Genomic DNA, 15682 nt, shown 5'->3' on the forward strand with positions numbered 1-15682 from the left:
AAAAATAACATATAAATAGGTCTGAGAAACTCAATTATTCTCAATACATTTTCATAAGCCATTTTATATTTAAATACTTCAAACATCCATTGAAAATAACATTAAATAAAATATCCAACAGAAATTAAACTTTAAAATTAATTGAAGGTTTTTTCCCTTTTTTTAATTTTAACATCAGTGAATTCTTTAAAAAAGTTATTACTCTTAAGAGAGTTAATGATGTTATGAATAATTAATATGCTTTTGAACAAAAAAATAACTAGATTCATGATAGTATGGCTATCTATGTACCTACATAATAACTTCAATTTGTATGCAAATTGAAATCTTTAACCGAAATTAATCCATTTCAAAAAACTTAGTTTAGATTAAACCAACAAAAATCTAGAAAAGTCCACTTCAAATGAAAACAGGTGGGATTGACGGTTTGTAGATCCTACAACAGGTGGGGTTTACTTCAACACTATATTTTCAAGCCCTACTTCAAATTCATCATTATTGTTGAAAGCAAATTTTGGACCTTGATGACAAGGCAGGCACCATTTTGAGGTACTTCACATTGTAAGAAGAGTCAGGTGTTATCCAAGGAGACTAAAAATTTCGTCCGTGAGTACACATGGTTATGTGTGCTTGGGTACAAAGGTACGCCCTTTTTGGTTTTGCAAGCCAGTCAATTGACAGGACCATAGTTTTACAACATTAAAACTCAGAAACAAAACCTTCAAAATATAGGAAATCATGATACCTACAACAAAAATGAATAATACAATCCACAACGGATGAAAAAAAAAGATATTGCTTATGTTTTTTTTTACTTAGATAGTACTAAAACCGGAAAAATATGATAGAATCTTAACTGTTTGTTTCATGACGTTGAAACTTCCTGGGGTACTAGAGAGTGTTGTTACACACACATTGAACCTAAATTAGGATCTCTCTCGACGATATCCAGAATTTACAGACCAATGTCCGTAGGTACAACCGTCCGTGGGTACAGCAGCTTCCCCTATACCTTTGTTTATCAATTTGTTAAAAAGATTAGACAATACAATAAAGAAGTTAAACAGATAAGGCAATTGATTTTATTCATTGAACAGTATCCAGTTCATTCACATACACAAATTAGCTAAAGAATAAAATAAAAACCTTAAAAATTTTCAACAACATTTCAGTTACTGGATTTAGGGGTCGTAAAATGCCTAAAATGTCACTATTGAAAAGTTTTGTTGATATCAGCAGAAGCTAATTTTGACCAAGGAAAAGACTTTAAAAAAAGGAAAAAATCTACGGACTTGCAAGCAGGGGTAGAAGTGATCGACTTGTCGCATATAGGACATTTTCCACAGGAAATATAGGACAAATATAGGACACATTATATGAATTGTTTCGCAATGATAAAAGAAATAATATATATATATATATATATATATATATATATATATATATATATATTATTTAGTTACTCTTATCAATGATTTTGTTTAAAAAGAAACCCTCAAATAAAATTATAACTTACTCCTGAAACGACTTTCCTGTAGTTGAAAAAATAATTTTTGAAAAAAACAGTGTACTTTATAGACAAAAAAAAAAAAAAATGTGAACAAAGTGAAATCTATTGATAATTAATGCAGCAACTCACAAGTTTTGCAGGGACAGAAGTGACACAAATATAATTTATATTAATAAATAAATAAAAACCGGTATGTGTTGAGAACTAACCGGAAATAACCAATGCTTTGTAGCACAAATGTACAGATATTTTGTGCTGTAAAATTCCACAAAAAGAAAAGATTACAAAAAGAATATTAGAACATTTTGATCAGAAAATGCACAGAACACAAAAATATACCAGCAAAAACAAAAACCACGCTGGAAAACAAAACAAACGGCTGTTGCCAAAGACAAAATTCTAATACCGACTTCAGACTTCGTTCTCGAAACTCCACCCACTACAGTGACATCATATTGCTCCAATGAGAGAAGATGCTTGTTGCAGGATTTAGTCAGTTGCGTTTTTTAATTTGAAATTCGTTTGCAAACATACTTTCGACGAAAAATCCGAAGTCAGATAGTTTATTTACTGTTGTTTTAAAGAAATAAATTGGATAAAAAAACAGGAATATAGGAAATATAGGACATTTTTCAAAAATATAGGAAATATAGGACGATTTTGATGCTTTTTTTGAAAATATAGGAAATATAGGATATATAGGACCACTTCGACCCATGTGCAAGCTATAATTTCCTCATAATTTGGCTAGGTGTTTTACTGAAAGCTATGAAACATTGCTTCATCCTCAACACATTTTTAACTCCAGTGAAAGTTTTATCTATTGTAAATCTTATTCCCTGAGAAAACTGGTCAAATGTATTACAAAAAATAGCTGAATTAAAGATATCACATTGACATATCACCATTCATTGATACATGGAATTTTTGTAAATTTACTCATTTGTTATGTTTGTTTAATCACCATGTTTCATTCTTAAACATTCAATGAAAGAAATATCAAGTATAAAAATATTGTAATACTTACATGAAAACAGCTATTTAAAAGTTTTCCATCATCACATGATTATAGCACACACACAATAAAAACAAAATTATCATTAACATGCAAAACAAGTAAATATTTATGCTTTAAAAATGGAATGACCTTGAAACATAAACTTTAAAACAACACTTGTAACATAAACTATTGTGGAAAATCCATATTGTTTTTGTCTATGATGAAATATAATCCATTCTAATTTCTAAGCATTTCAGGGTAAACTAAACTTAAAACAATGAATAAAAGTTTTGAAAAGGGATTTTTGGGGGAAAACAATCAAGAAATGCTCCTCTGAATTGTTATATAAAAATAAGCAATTCTATAAAGATCAATTTAAAGGAAAAATTTTAGTAATATAAAAATAGTCTGTGTTCGACCCTTGCCATAGTTGGGATTTACCCTACCTCTTGTGTGGTATGACAATCCTAAGGTTTCATGTTTAAAGGTAGAGGGTTGTACTAGAAAACTAGAGCACTCAGAATTATATCAAATAACAAAAATATTTTCAAAATATTATACTTGGACCATTTGTAATTCATTAAAGATAAGATTAATCTTTTGATCAAATTTAATCAATCTTAAATACTAATATTTTTTTAAAGGAAAAGTCACATGATCATTCTAGAATATAAACAGTATTTTTATAATTCAGAAATTCAACAGAAACAAAACATGCAGAAAAAATCATCGTTACATATCCTTCATCAAAAAGGGAAGAGAAACAGCAAATATTTCTGAAGCAAATGTTGTTATTTCTCTATCTTAAAAACCATGCCACGTTTCTGAAGTCGGTCAGATAGAGTTGTGTTTTCAAAAGCAACACCAGGAGTCAAAACACCACCACTAAAAATTTAAAGTAATAGCTTCAGTTGAAAACTTTGCCCTTTTTTATTAAACATAGACAAATAAAAAATGACTAAGCAAATGAAAAATGATTATTTCTACAAATAAAATAAAGGAAAATAATTAATTAATAATGTTACACAAAGAAAAGAACTATTAAAGAAATTAAATAAAAATAGCACATTATTCAAAAATTCATTTGTTAAATAAGATGCAAGCATCATTCATTAGATGTGGTGTTTGAATGAACTTCAGATCACTGATGTAGAAAATTGAGGAAAAAATAAATATCAACATGGAACATTTGAAATATTTCAAGAATATTGTAATAATTGATGCTTTGATCATCTTGAAGCATGGCTACAGAGGCTGCACACATAACACAAGTTGCATTCAAAGGTCAGTATTTTTCCTCAGCTTGAGTAAATTATCCATCTTCTAAGTTTTTCATCTTTTACAAAGTACAATATTAATGAAACTGGGAGGGGGGAGGTAGAGGGGGCTAAACTTTACTTAGAACATTTATAGCACTTGCTAAAATTTCTTCTTTTTTTGATATTATTTATTTATTTATTTATTTTTTACCTTATGTACATTAAAAATAAATGTAATTTGAAGTTAATTCTCCAGATGAGTTCATATGAGCATATTGTGCTTAAAATTTTGTCTCAGTAAATCCCTATCCAGCTCTTCACTTAGCTTTGCAAAACATAATTTAAAATTAGGCTTCTCTAAGGCTTATATTTTTTAAAAATCCCCAAGAAAAAGTCCTCTAACTTTCATTCTGAACATGCAAAATAAACTCAAATTGTGTTTTTGCCTTTTCAGACATCAATTCTGAAAAAAATATGACAAAGAGTACCAGAATTCCCTCCCTATAAGTCACCCAAAGCTAGTCTAAAGTAGTGTTTCCAGTACTTCAGCTTTGAAAAATTTCTGGCAGATAACCCTCAAACCCCTTCCTATAAGTTTACCAAAGGTGGCTTCAATTTACATTTTAAAGACTCAAGATTAATTTTTTTTTCTTTAATAATGAACAGAATTTTATGACATGGTTCATAACTATGACACAAAACCCATCTTCAACAAGAAAGACTACGTGTTTCCTTAGTGTCTGTACAAGAAGTCCTCCAAATATTTGAGGACTTCTTGTACTAGTGTCCTTGCTGGATGATCCAGGGCAGAGGAAAGCCATCACAATGGTATTTCTACATGCCTTTGCACCCAATTTGAATAATGTTATTACTCATATTTTTCATAGAAGGAGCACCATCTATACTTATAGCTTATATATTGCTCCCATCTGATTCAAATTCAGCGAAGATTTCTGTCAGGCTCAAATACAAATCTGATCCTGTATTCTATCTTTAAGTGCATAGACACAGACTAATTTCTCTACAAGTATGAAGTTTATATCAACACCAAGAATTAAAATTGCTATTTGTGCAGTATAACTTATTTCATTAATTTTTACAGAATAAAAAACCAATTTTTGTATTAGGATTTTACTGGAACAAATAGATATACCTCTTCTACCCTTCACTCATAAAGCTACCATCACACCAAACAAATATTCAAAATATCTTGAGCCTGTGATGGAAAAGCACATCAGCTGCGCATTAAAGGCATATCTTTACAACTCTCCCTTACTGAAATTTTTTCTCAAGCAAAACATTTTTTCTGCTATCAAAAGCATACACAAAAACCATTTTCAGATTTTTTTTGAAATCGACTGATGGGAAATCTGTTCCTCAAAGTCAGACTAATGTGAGTTCACACTTTCACTACTTTGTAGGAGAATTTGTCAGGTGCATACAAAGGTTGGATCTTGCGCTCCCTTAAAACTTGTGAAGAATAATGAAGGAAATGTTTCTATAGAATTATGTTGCTATAGCTCAAAATAGAGTAAGATGCTATGTACAATAGAATAATAATCCGAAAAACACCGTGAAGGGAATTATATTAGTCTGGCCCTAAGGTTTAGAATTCAGCTTTGATTTCAAATCATTGACTTTATCACTTTGAAAATTTCCTTTCAGTGCTGGCTACTTCTCCCTCTGTTTAGTACCATAACCTCTCTTGGTATAGTATTCCTTTATTATAGCTTCTTTCTTGTTGTAAATAAGGCAAACTTCCTTACTCTTATGCTAAAGGATAAAGAAGTGATGATGCAAAGGTTCTTGAACAAAATTGCCGTTTTCTTTCCTTTAAAAAAAAAAAACCCTATTTGTAAACTCTTCCCGGGCAACTAAAATATCATTGGAGAGTCACTGGTTGATGGCCCCAACTTAAAATAAACCTGAAATTGCCTCTTTAGAATTTCATGAGTTTTGGAAAAACTGCTTAGGGAGAATCGTGCCCGCTGCTTACTTTTACATCACGAAAGAAAATCTAAACCTGTCAAGACATCAGTTTCAAGAAAATTTCAGAACCAGTGCCCCCCCCCCCCCCTCTCTTTCAAGTTACCCAATGAAAGCCAGATCTAGCAGTTTTAATGCAGTGAAACTTATATGAGTGGGCTATTTCCATTAATAACCAATTTTCTACAGCTAAGACTTTGATTTAGGAAACTTTTAGAATTTGAATCTTGTCGAATCGCCTATGATAACTTCATAGTAAATTGAGTTTATTTTTAAATAACAACAAATTACACTTACTTTAACGGCATCTTATGGTTTTCCTCAAGAATTACTAATCCAGCATGAACCATACACATAGAAGTCAGGGCATAGGCGGGTTCTAGGAGGAAAAAACTAACCATAAAAAATGCAAGTTACAAGTTAAACAAATACATGAGGAAAAAAAAATTCTTTGAAACTCAATTATGTTTTATCAGTGAAACATATCCCATTAGTCAAAACAATAGAATCAACATAAGAAAGAAAGTAGAAATATTAATATTTTTGCTAAGGTATGAAGTTAAAATTAGTGTTTAAACAATGAAGAACAATAACGTGAAATTTAAAAGCTAGGGCATGATCTTTAAAATAAATAAAAACAGAGAAAATGATTACCCTTGGGCTGGATATAGCATGAAGCAAAATTTGTAATAAGTATAATCTTCATTATCTTTAAAAGGCTCTTATTTTCTTTGCATTGTGCTCTTTGTGTATGAAAATTTCAGAGCAATTTGCATTTTATTACTGTTTTAGATTCATGCTCCCAATTAATGCCAATCACATGCTGCATCTACGCTTTTAAAAACAAATTTTACCCTATTTACAGAACTGCAAAACAAAGCAAGAAGTTGTGAATTCAGACATATTTTGAAAATGAGACCACAGCATTGATTCTTCTCATAAATTTCAGTTTGAATACTTCAAATTTATAAAATAATAGTAATTCCTGGGGGGAGAGAGAGAGAGAGAGAATTCATTTTAGAGATTCTTAGACTTTAAAGAGACTGAATACAATAACTGTTTATGACTACACTACACATTTTCAAAATATTTGCATAATTTAAGCAATATAATAAGAAAAGAGAAAATATTTTGAATTAGAAAAAAAACATCTTTAAAGTATATGAACTTTCTTGCTTTATAACCTTTTAAATCATTAAGGCTTAAGGAGAATATAAAATTTAAATTGTTGTAGACAATGATATGCATTGATGAAAATTTAAAATAATGAGCTAATGTGGCTATTGATTTTTTTTCTTTCAAAGTGAAAATAATGCTATAAGTAAATTTTGCTTTGAAACTTGAAAGATAAAAATGTTTATACTTTTGAATTAGTCATATAAAAAAGAAAAAACTGATTGCATTAAAAAAAAATCGAGTAACTGTAATTGAAAATATATTAATCTGCTTTCCGTTATAAAACATTTAATTAATGGTTCAAAGTTAGATAAATGACTTACCTGGACCAGAAAGGACCATTTTTAGCTTTGTGTTGGGGGCTGTTGCATGTTGATCAGTTGGTTCAGACAATTTTTCCTTCCAACCTTCAGCAAAGAATGTGAGTTTTGTTGTACCTTGTTCTACCTAAAATATTTTATTTATTTGAATAGCTTCTACAGCAAAACATAAAACTAATAAGGATATTATTAGCTTCTTTTAAGATTTTTTCTTTCTGAAGAGAACAGCAAGAAAAAAAAATTCCAAAAAAATACAAGGTTATCATCATTGATAATTGAATAACAGCATACTCAATCTGAGGGCAAAAAAGGACATGTCATTTAGAATACATCAAAACCGTTCATTGGTACGCAATAAAATAATTTATCTTGCAGAATACATATTGTGCAAATTATGCAATTTAAATGCAAAAACTGAAATATATTTATTAAATAAACTAACCAACCAATTTACTCAATTACTAAATAAGAACTCAATATCAAATCACATACAGGGTGTTCCGTTTTAACCTGCAAAAACCTCTATTTTCACAACCGTTAGTCCTAGATGCATACTTCCAATTGCAAAAATGTTTAAAATCAGATGCAGTTAAGATACTGATAGTTTGAAGCAAAAATAAAAATAAGTCAAAAAATACAAAATTTAACATTTTAAACAGGCCCTAGGTCCCCTAACTTATATTTAGGGAAATTATTTCCATTGAAAACTATTACTAACACAAAAAACTTGACATTTGTGCAACAAAAACTCAAAGGATATTTCAGTTCAAAGTTCTAAGGGATCATACAGAAGATAAGATCGGAACTTACTGCTCTTTGAGAAGAACGGCGAGATGTGAAAGTAAAAAAAAAAAGCATTCATATTTTTTATTGCTAGTCAAAAATTTGTGCAAATGTTTTGCCTTAATATGAAAAATACACTACAAAGCCTCAAGCAATTTGAAAAACCACACTCTGCACACATATAATTTTAAACACTTTTTAACTGATATATTTTCCATCAAAAAGTGTTATTGACCCATAATTTACACTTACCCACAGGTGTAAAGTGGTATAATTCTCAAAACACAGTATTTCATATCTCGGTGAATATTGGTCGAACTAATTTCAAACTTTTTGTGTTGGAAATGTTTTTTAATGGAGATTATTTTCCTAAACATAAGTTAGGAAACCTGGGGCAGAAATAAAAAGTTAAATTTTATATTTTTTTATTATTTTTCATTTTTACTTCAAATTTTCAATAGCTTAACTCTACATCTGCTTTTGAACAATTTTGCAATTGGAAGTATGCATCTAGGACTAACGGTCGCGAAAATAGAGGTCTTGCATGTTAAAATAGAACACCCTGTATACTACTCAATAACTAAAAGAAATTTTAAAACTAGAAGTGAAATCTCAACAAACAGTAAGTGCATGAGAAGTTTCAAGAACAGCTACATACTGGTGGTTGAAATGATTGTCATACAGAAAACATTTTTTAAATTTTGGCTTCCATCCAAAAATTAATTTATCTAAACATAAAACAGGTGCAATCCTACCAACATAAAAATGCAGATGAAGGATTTTTTTGGGATAACAGCTATAAAACACAAAAAAAGACAATAATATTGAAAAAAAGTTTAAAAATAGTAACATTTTTAATACATACTTGTTTCCTAGTAGGTCCAGTTTTTGTAAATGCTCCAGCAGTGAAAAAGGATGGGTACTAAGGGCGAAAAAAAAAAACCAAGGTTTCACTAAGTTGTTTTACTATAACTCAAAAATTAATTGTTCGTAAATACACTCATGTTTGTGAAAATTGCAACAACATGAAGGACTCATTGGAAAGGAATAAAATTTATTGCATATATTACTCATAGTTTAACAAATAAATGATCAAAATTACAGATCAATGAAATGAAAATAACAGGCATAAATCAATATTGAATGTAGCTACCCCTTGCAGGTGTGAGAGCCTGCACACATTTTGGCATCAAATCATAGAGGTGCTGAACGCCACAATTAGGAATAGCATCCCATATGACTTCAATCTGAAGCCAAAGTTCATCCGTACCCACTGCCGGACGAGACACATGGGCGAGTCTCCGGCCAACGCAATCTGAGACATACTCCATGGGTGTCATATCCCAGGGTGGCGACAGGAACTGTGAAAAAAAGTTCCCTGACTTTTCCCTGATTAAGTTCACCAAATTTCCCTGATTTACGTTACCAATGATAATGGTTTTCTTTCTTTGCTCTACTTGAAATCCATTGTATGTTTGTATGTATAAAATGCAGTATTTTAAACATTTTGTGTAAAGTTGCTGAACTAAAGATATATTTTAAAAAGATGCTACTTTTTTAATAAAGTGGTTAAAAAGAAAAAAAACCAAGACAATTTTTTTTGGGGGGGGGGGGGGGGGGGACCTACAAAACAGTATATTAAATTTTTATGCAATGGAAAGATTATAGAAAATTAAAAAAAAAAAAAACTTTACTTCCAGAAACCACTTAGCATAAGAATTTTAAGAAACTATTAAAATTGCTCTTAAAATCATATGTGTATTTATGATAGAACTAAAAAGTAATTGAAATTATTTTGAACTAAGTTTTCAAACAGTATAATATTTGTTGCAAGAATAACATATAATAGTGAAAGAATAGAATTAATGTAGTTATTCTTATATAACTAATTGACATATTTATGCAAAACAGATGAAACCATTTGACATCCATTCATAGGGAGCTTTTCTCTAATCAAAAACATAGGTTTTAATGAATGAATACAGTATTTTAACAATAAAAAATAAAGATATTTACTTAAATACACACGTTAACTCTATTTCAAATGATTTCAGTATGTAACGAAAAAAAATCTTAGATTGCTTTTGTAAAAAACAACTTTGAAATGCAAGAAAAAAAAGCAATTAGTTAATATCAAAATATATAAAAGAAGAATACAACTTGGTTATAAAATTAAAGAATTACTTAAGTCTGAAGAAAAGAAAACCTTTATAATCTGCGGTGACAACAAATAGTATAACGGCAAAAAACAAAGTTTTTTTTTTATAGAAAATTCAATTTTAGCAATTAAATTAAAAACCCGAAGAAGTAATAACTTTTAAACTTTTATAGTATTAATTCCAAAACCAAAGATTTCTTCTTGAAATCTTGATTACAGTACTTAATTACTTCGAGACAATGGAATAAAGGCAAAGGAGCTAAGGCATTAAGGAAGGCTTCCTCTTTGCCTGTATGGTTGTTTATTTTACGTAGCATTGAAAGCGTAAAAGGAAATTTCAAGCTAGGTAAAATAAACAACCTAACAGACACAGAAACAATTTCAGGAAATTCATCCTGTGGTTAATAAGTAAGATTCAATACTTTGATGTTAAGGAAAAAAGATGCACAAATATGCGGCAGTGTATAATCGCACTTCATTAATTTTAACTTTTTTTTTTGAACAGATAACTGGCGGAAAACGCGTAGGGAATTAGAGTACTTAATTTTGTAAAGCAAAAAAAAAAAAAAAAAAATCTTCATAAAATCAATTTTCCCTGATTTTTTGTTATTTTTTCAAAATTCCCTGATATTTCCCTGATTTTTCCCTGATTAATAAAGTTCCCTGACTTTTCCCTGATCTCCCTGATTTCCCTGATCTGTCGCCACCCTGTATCCAGAGAACGGGCAGGCTAATATAGTAGCGTAACCTGTTGAGCACAGAAGAGCACTTGGTACATTGCGTGCGACATGTTGACATGCATTGTCCTGTTGAAACACTGCACCAGGATTGCTCTGAAGAAAGGATAGTACCTCCAGCGTCACAGCATCCCTGAAGTATCGCTCCCTATTGAGATTACCCGTAGTTCGGAGTAGATGGGACAGCCCTTGATATTTAATAGCGCTCCAGACCATGACGGCCGTTATGCCGGCATAGCGTCAGATTACACACCCTGGGAGGTGTTGTTTCCATGTGCAACGTCTGACATGTACGTGTCTATCATTATAGTGCAGTTTAAATCTGGACTCATCCGAGAAGATGACTTGTAGCTAGTCCACTCAAACTATGTTAGGCCTACCTGGGTTCATATCTAGTACGAATTGACCTAAATCCAGAAATTTATCCTAATTTATGACCCTCAAGTTTTTGTTGTCTGAACTACATTGGTTTGCAGGACTCCAGAATTTCAATGGCATCTTTATTTGAATTTAAAATTTTGTGACAATAGGAAGACATTCGACATCTCTTGCTGGTACAACAAGGGAGGAGGGGGGGGGGGGATATTGTGAATGCATTTAATTGACACATATGGCAAAGCAAATCAAGAAAATGGTAAAGAGAGGGCCTATGCAGTCAAACTGCTTTACCTGGGTTCATATCTAGTGCGAACTGACATAAATCTAGAATTTCATCCAGATCTGTGACCCTCAAGGTTGTGCCATTTTGGTAGTAAGCCTTATAATGTTGCCTATTTTCACTTTCGAAATTTAAAAAAAAAAGAAGACTTTCAACTTGTAGAGAATTTTCTATAGACAAATCTTAGGAATATTTGATGCACACCATGTTCCTAGTTCTTTACATGGACAGGACCAGCTGCTTGACTTCTAACCAGACACGATTATCTACAGAGGCATTTAAATTGCATTAGAATGAAAGAATTAGCATTATTTTAGTTCGGCTAACAAGAGAACATGAATTATGACCACCCCAAGAGTTACCTTAAGGTTCTGTTTCTGTTTTGGACAGCCCAAAAAAACACTGTTAAGACTTTAATGATTTTTTTAACACCCACTTTTTATTGGGTTGCTGGGACATAAATGGGCAGAGGATTGAAAAACACTCCCTAAGCATTTTTGTCTCAAACTTCAAGGGATTTAGACAAATCTTCTAGCACAATCACTTTTCCCCAATCTTTTATGATGTACATCACTTGACTTATCTTAAATCTGTAACAGAGGAGGATAAGAATCTCTTTCTCTTAAAAGAAAAAAATATTTGAAAAAAAAAAAAAAAAAACTTCAAAAAATACTAACCTTGGATAGAAGGGATCTTCCAAATGAAAACATTGATAAAAATGCAAAAAGGCCAGCGAACAGCAGAATAAAAAGAGCAGTAGTCAATGAAGGAGTCTTTACATAGCCATTACTTTGTACCTAAAAGATTTTTGATGGTTCAAAAAATGCCTTTTACTTGTTAAGTAAGCAAATGTTTTTCAAACTAAAATTTTAATGGAAATATAACAAAAACTCACAGGTTTCTCATTGAGATACTCATTACGAAACATTTGACTTCTTTTAATTACTCTTTCATCTGGCCCGAGAAACCAAAAACACCAGCCTTTCATCTCACCACTATAAAATAGGGGAAACCTGGGAAAAGTAATTGCGATGCTTGAGACAAAGTAAAAAATATCCATCATGAAATGCATTTCAAAATTTAATAACTTTACATATATATTCTTCACAAAAAATATGATTGTAGAATTAAGGTATAAATGTAACTGATTTTACAAAACAACTAATAAAAAATTATTTTTTATGCACTTCATAAAATTTAACAAATCATTATACTTTTTTGAAGCAAAGAACATGGACAAGTAATTATTATTATTATTTAATTTTCAACCTTTGTAGAATGTTAAGTGTTCTTTGTTAAGGTGGGAAACCAGTTTAGACAGGTCAAAAAATCCATTTTTTGTGTCATAAAATGTTAGTAAAACTATTCAAGAATATGTTGCCAAAATTTCAGTGAAAAATTCTGATTCTTTCCGATGCTATGAGCACAAAGTGACTGTGGAGATTCAAAAATGTTCATAGCATTTTTTTCAAACGCATTTTTCTCGAAATAACTTTTTTTTCAACTGGTGGATACTCAAAGAGTTATTGACCAATCATTCTGAAAATGTGTGTGAAGAGGCACATCTTTTTTTTTTACATTGTACTTTTGATTGTTAAAGAGAAACGGTAACAACCAAGATATAGAGCTGTGCAAGTCCCTGACTTCTTCATTTTCCCTCTCTTCACTAAAAGTTACTAGATTTAAGCAAATCACTTACTTTATTTAGGGAAATCACCCATTGTAATTTTAAAACCTTTAATGGATTGGTCATCTGCCTCAGAGATTTGAACGAATCTCTGTTTTTATTGCATGTGGAGATATCACCCTTTGACACACACTATGGATGCAATTACAAGTTAAATACATAAATGTTATGAAAATATTATGGTTAAGGATCTTGGTGTACTGTAGACAGTTCGGAGAAAAAGTAGGTGCAGCATGGCAAAGGAAAAACTAATCAACACAAGTAACGAAACCAAACTCAGTGGCTTAACAGTCCCTGAGGGCTAAGGTCACTGTGCCTATCTCGGTTTTCCTGACCAAGAGCTCTGGGGTAAAAGGCAGATGTTCCGGTTAGGTGATCAGTGGAACGCCTATCCCCCAGGGTTTAGTGGCCAATCCAAAAATCGAACCTGTCCGGTGGAAGTGCTACTACTGAGCCACTGGACTTTTATCATCACTAATACTAGGTAAAATAACCTGAAAAGATTTTGTTTTCTATGCAGAAAATCATGCACACTGTACAGATCTTATCAAAATACGATAAAAATGCTGAAAAAACAACACAAACCTCCATGGAATAGAATAATTGCTTTTCACCATGTCCTTTTTAAAAACGCTTTGTTTCAGCATTGCGTCATACTTCTTAGCTTTAAGTATATCCCTCACAGAGTCAACTGCAGACAGAAATGTTCCTATGTTTGTACTCCTTCCCTAAATCAATAAAGAATAATTTTCAGAAGAAAAAAGCACAAAGGAAAAAAGGGGGAAACATCTGTATAAATATACATAGGTAGACATATATGAGGCAGTGAGAAGCAAAGGGATGTAAGTGGATATTTTCAAGTTTTGAGTAAAAAATCTTTAAAGATAACATCCTAGGTAGGAGGCTTTCATTAATTTTTTTTCTCTAAATCATGCTGTACAGCAGTACCTATCAGGGCTACTAGTACTATCTCTTGCCCCAAGACAGAGGAGAGGTTCCCCTACTTTTTGTACTGGTTATCTCCAAATTTTTAATTTTGCCATTTACATCCCTTCGCTTCTCACTGCTTCATATATTCTTTGATAATAATGATGTTTTTCCATATTTTTAAGTAAATTAATAAAGTTGCGATAAGGTATGTAAAGTTCCAATTTTTATCATTTAAAATACAAATATCATTTAACAGAGCAGGCTTTAAAGTGATTTGATTACTGTAAGAAGGAACAAATAAAAGTTTGATTAATTTATTTATTCCCTAAAAAGAATCAAGATCAGGAAAAAGAGGGAATCAGGAGCAAAAATGCACAATAGGGTGAGGAGATTCATGCTGAAATATTTTAAAATCCTTTCTTGAAACTTGCTTCCATGAGATCAAACATGCAGCAACTTTATCAAAACCTTTAAAGACTGCATAATGTCACTTGTGATGCTGCTAATACAGCATACTGTTCAATGTCTTGAGATCAGAATTCAGAAATCTTACTCAAAAATCAGAAGAATTAGGAGAAGTGTGGATTATTTTTAAAGGTATATTTCTATAAAGTTAATTTATTGAAAAATAACATATGCTTAAAATTAAACAAATGCTTATCTGATTTAGCCTTCAAACTAAAAGTTTGATTTTGCTCTTTTTTATACAAAGCATTTGACTATGTTTTGCTTGTTATTTTTTTTTACATTCATTAACCTTTTCCAACCCTTTGTAATAATGCCCAAGTTTTATAAGTTTTCTCTGATCGACAAGAGTCCAGTAGCATTATACTGGATGCTTTTAAAGCAAATTTTGCCTGCTAAAAGTTAAAAAAATTTTAAAGTAAATCATTAGGTGTCACCTATATATCTAAAAATCAATGTCCTGAGATAACATATATCAACGCACAGCCAATATCGCTGAAGCCTTAGACTTGAAATTCGGCAGGCATGTCCACATGATTACGAAAGTATCCACTAAGAAAGGATTTTTGGAAATATCAATTAGTTTGGGAGAAATTGATTAAAACCCTTTAATATCAGTGAAATTAAAACCTGTAATTGAAATTCAAATCTCTTATTTTCGAAGGCGTTCCACCATTCAAATCATTATTCAGAACTTCATCTCAACTTTTGGCCGATAGCGAATTTTAAATTTGATATTGTTTTTGTTTCTCAAGTGATTCTTCAAGGCTTTTCTCAAGTCAAATAAAATGTTCGTCTTTTGCTTTCACTTTTTCAAAACTGAAAATGAAGTGTTTAAGAACATCATCACAGATAAAATATATAAAGCATTTAAGTTTTATTTCACATCGTAAAAGTAAATGAGGGATTTTTTTGCAGTTTATTATTAGTTTGCATAGTACTGATTTAGAATGTGAATTTTCCTGTCTTCGGCACTGCAAAACAGACGCTTAGCTGGAAAAATATGGAAAATA

General features: G+C 31.1%; 1 protein-coding gene across 1 annotated transcript in view; it reads right to left on the minus strand.

Annotated features, from left to right (window-relative positions):
* Window positions 1-1065: 1065 nt before the first annotated feature.
* LOC129223407 (saccharopine dehydrogenase-like oxidoreductase) overlaps window positions 1066-15682 on the minus strand; it is a 33680-nt gene continuing 19063 nt past the window's right edge. The window contains exons 5-11 of the mRNA XM_054858001.1: window positions 13860-14002; window positions 12483-12600; window positions 12265-12384; window positions 8900-8956; window positions 7255-7378; window positions 6053-6134; window positions 1066-3395 (exon numbers count right to left, since the gene is read on the minus strand). Of these exons, the coding sequence (XP_054713976.1) occupies window positions 3302-3395; window positions 6053-6134; window positions 7255-7378; window positions 8900-8956; window positions 12265-12384; window positions 12483-12600; window positions 13860-14002 (738 nt within the window). The 3' untranslated portion in view covers window positions 1066-3301. The remainder of the gene's footprint in view (window positions 3396-6052; window positions 6135-7254; window positions 7379-8899; window positions 8957-12264; window positions 12385-12482; window positions 12601-13859; window positions 14003-15682) is intronic.

The sequence above is a fragment of the Uloborus diversus genome, chromosome 5 (assembly GCF_026930045.1).
Source record: "Uloborus diversus isolate 005 chromosome 5, Udiv.v.3.1, whole genome shotgun sequence".
Lineage (NCBI taxonomy): Eukaryota > Metazoa > Arthropoda > Arachnida > Araneae > Uloboridae > Uloborus > Uloborus diversus.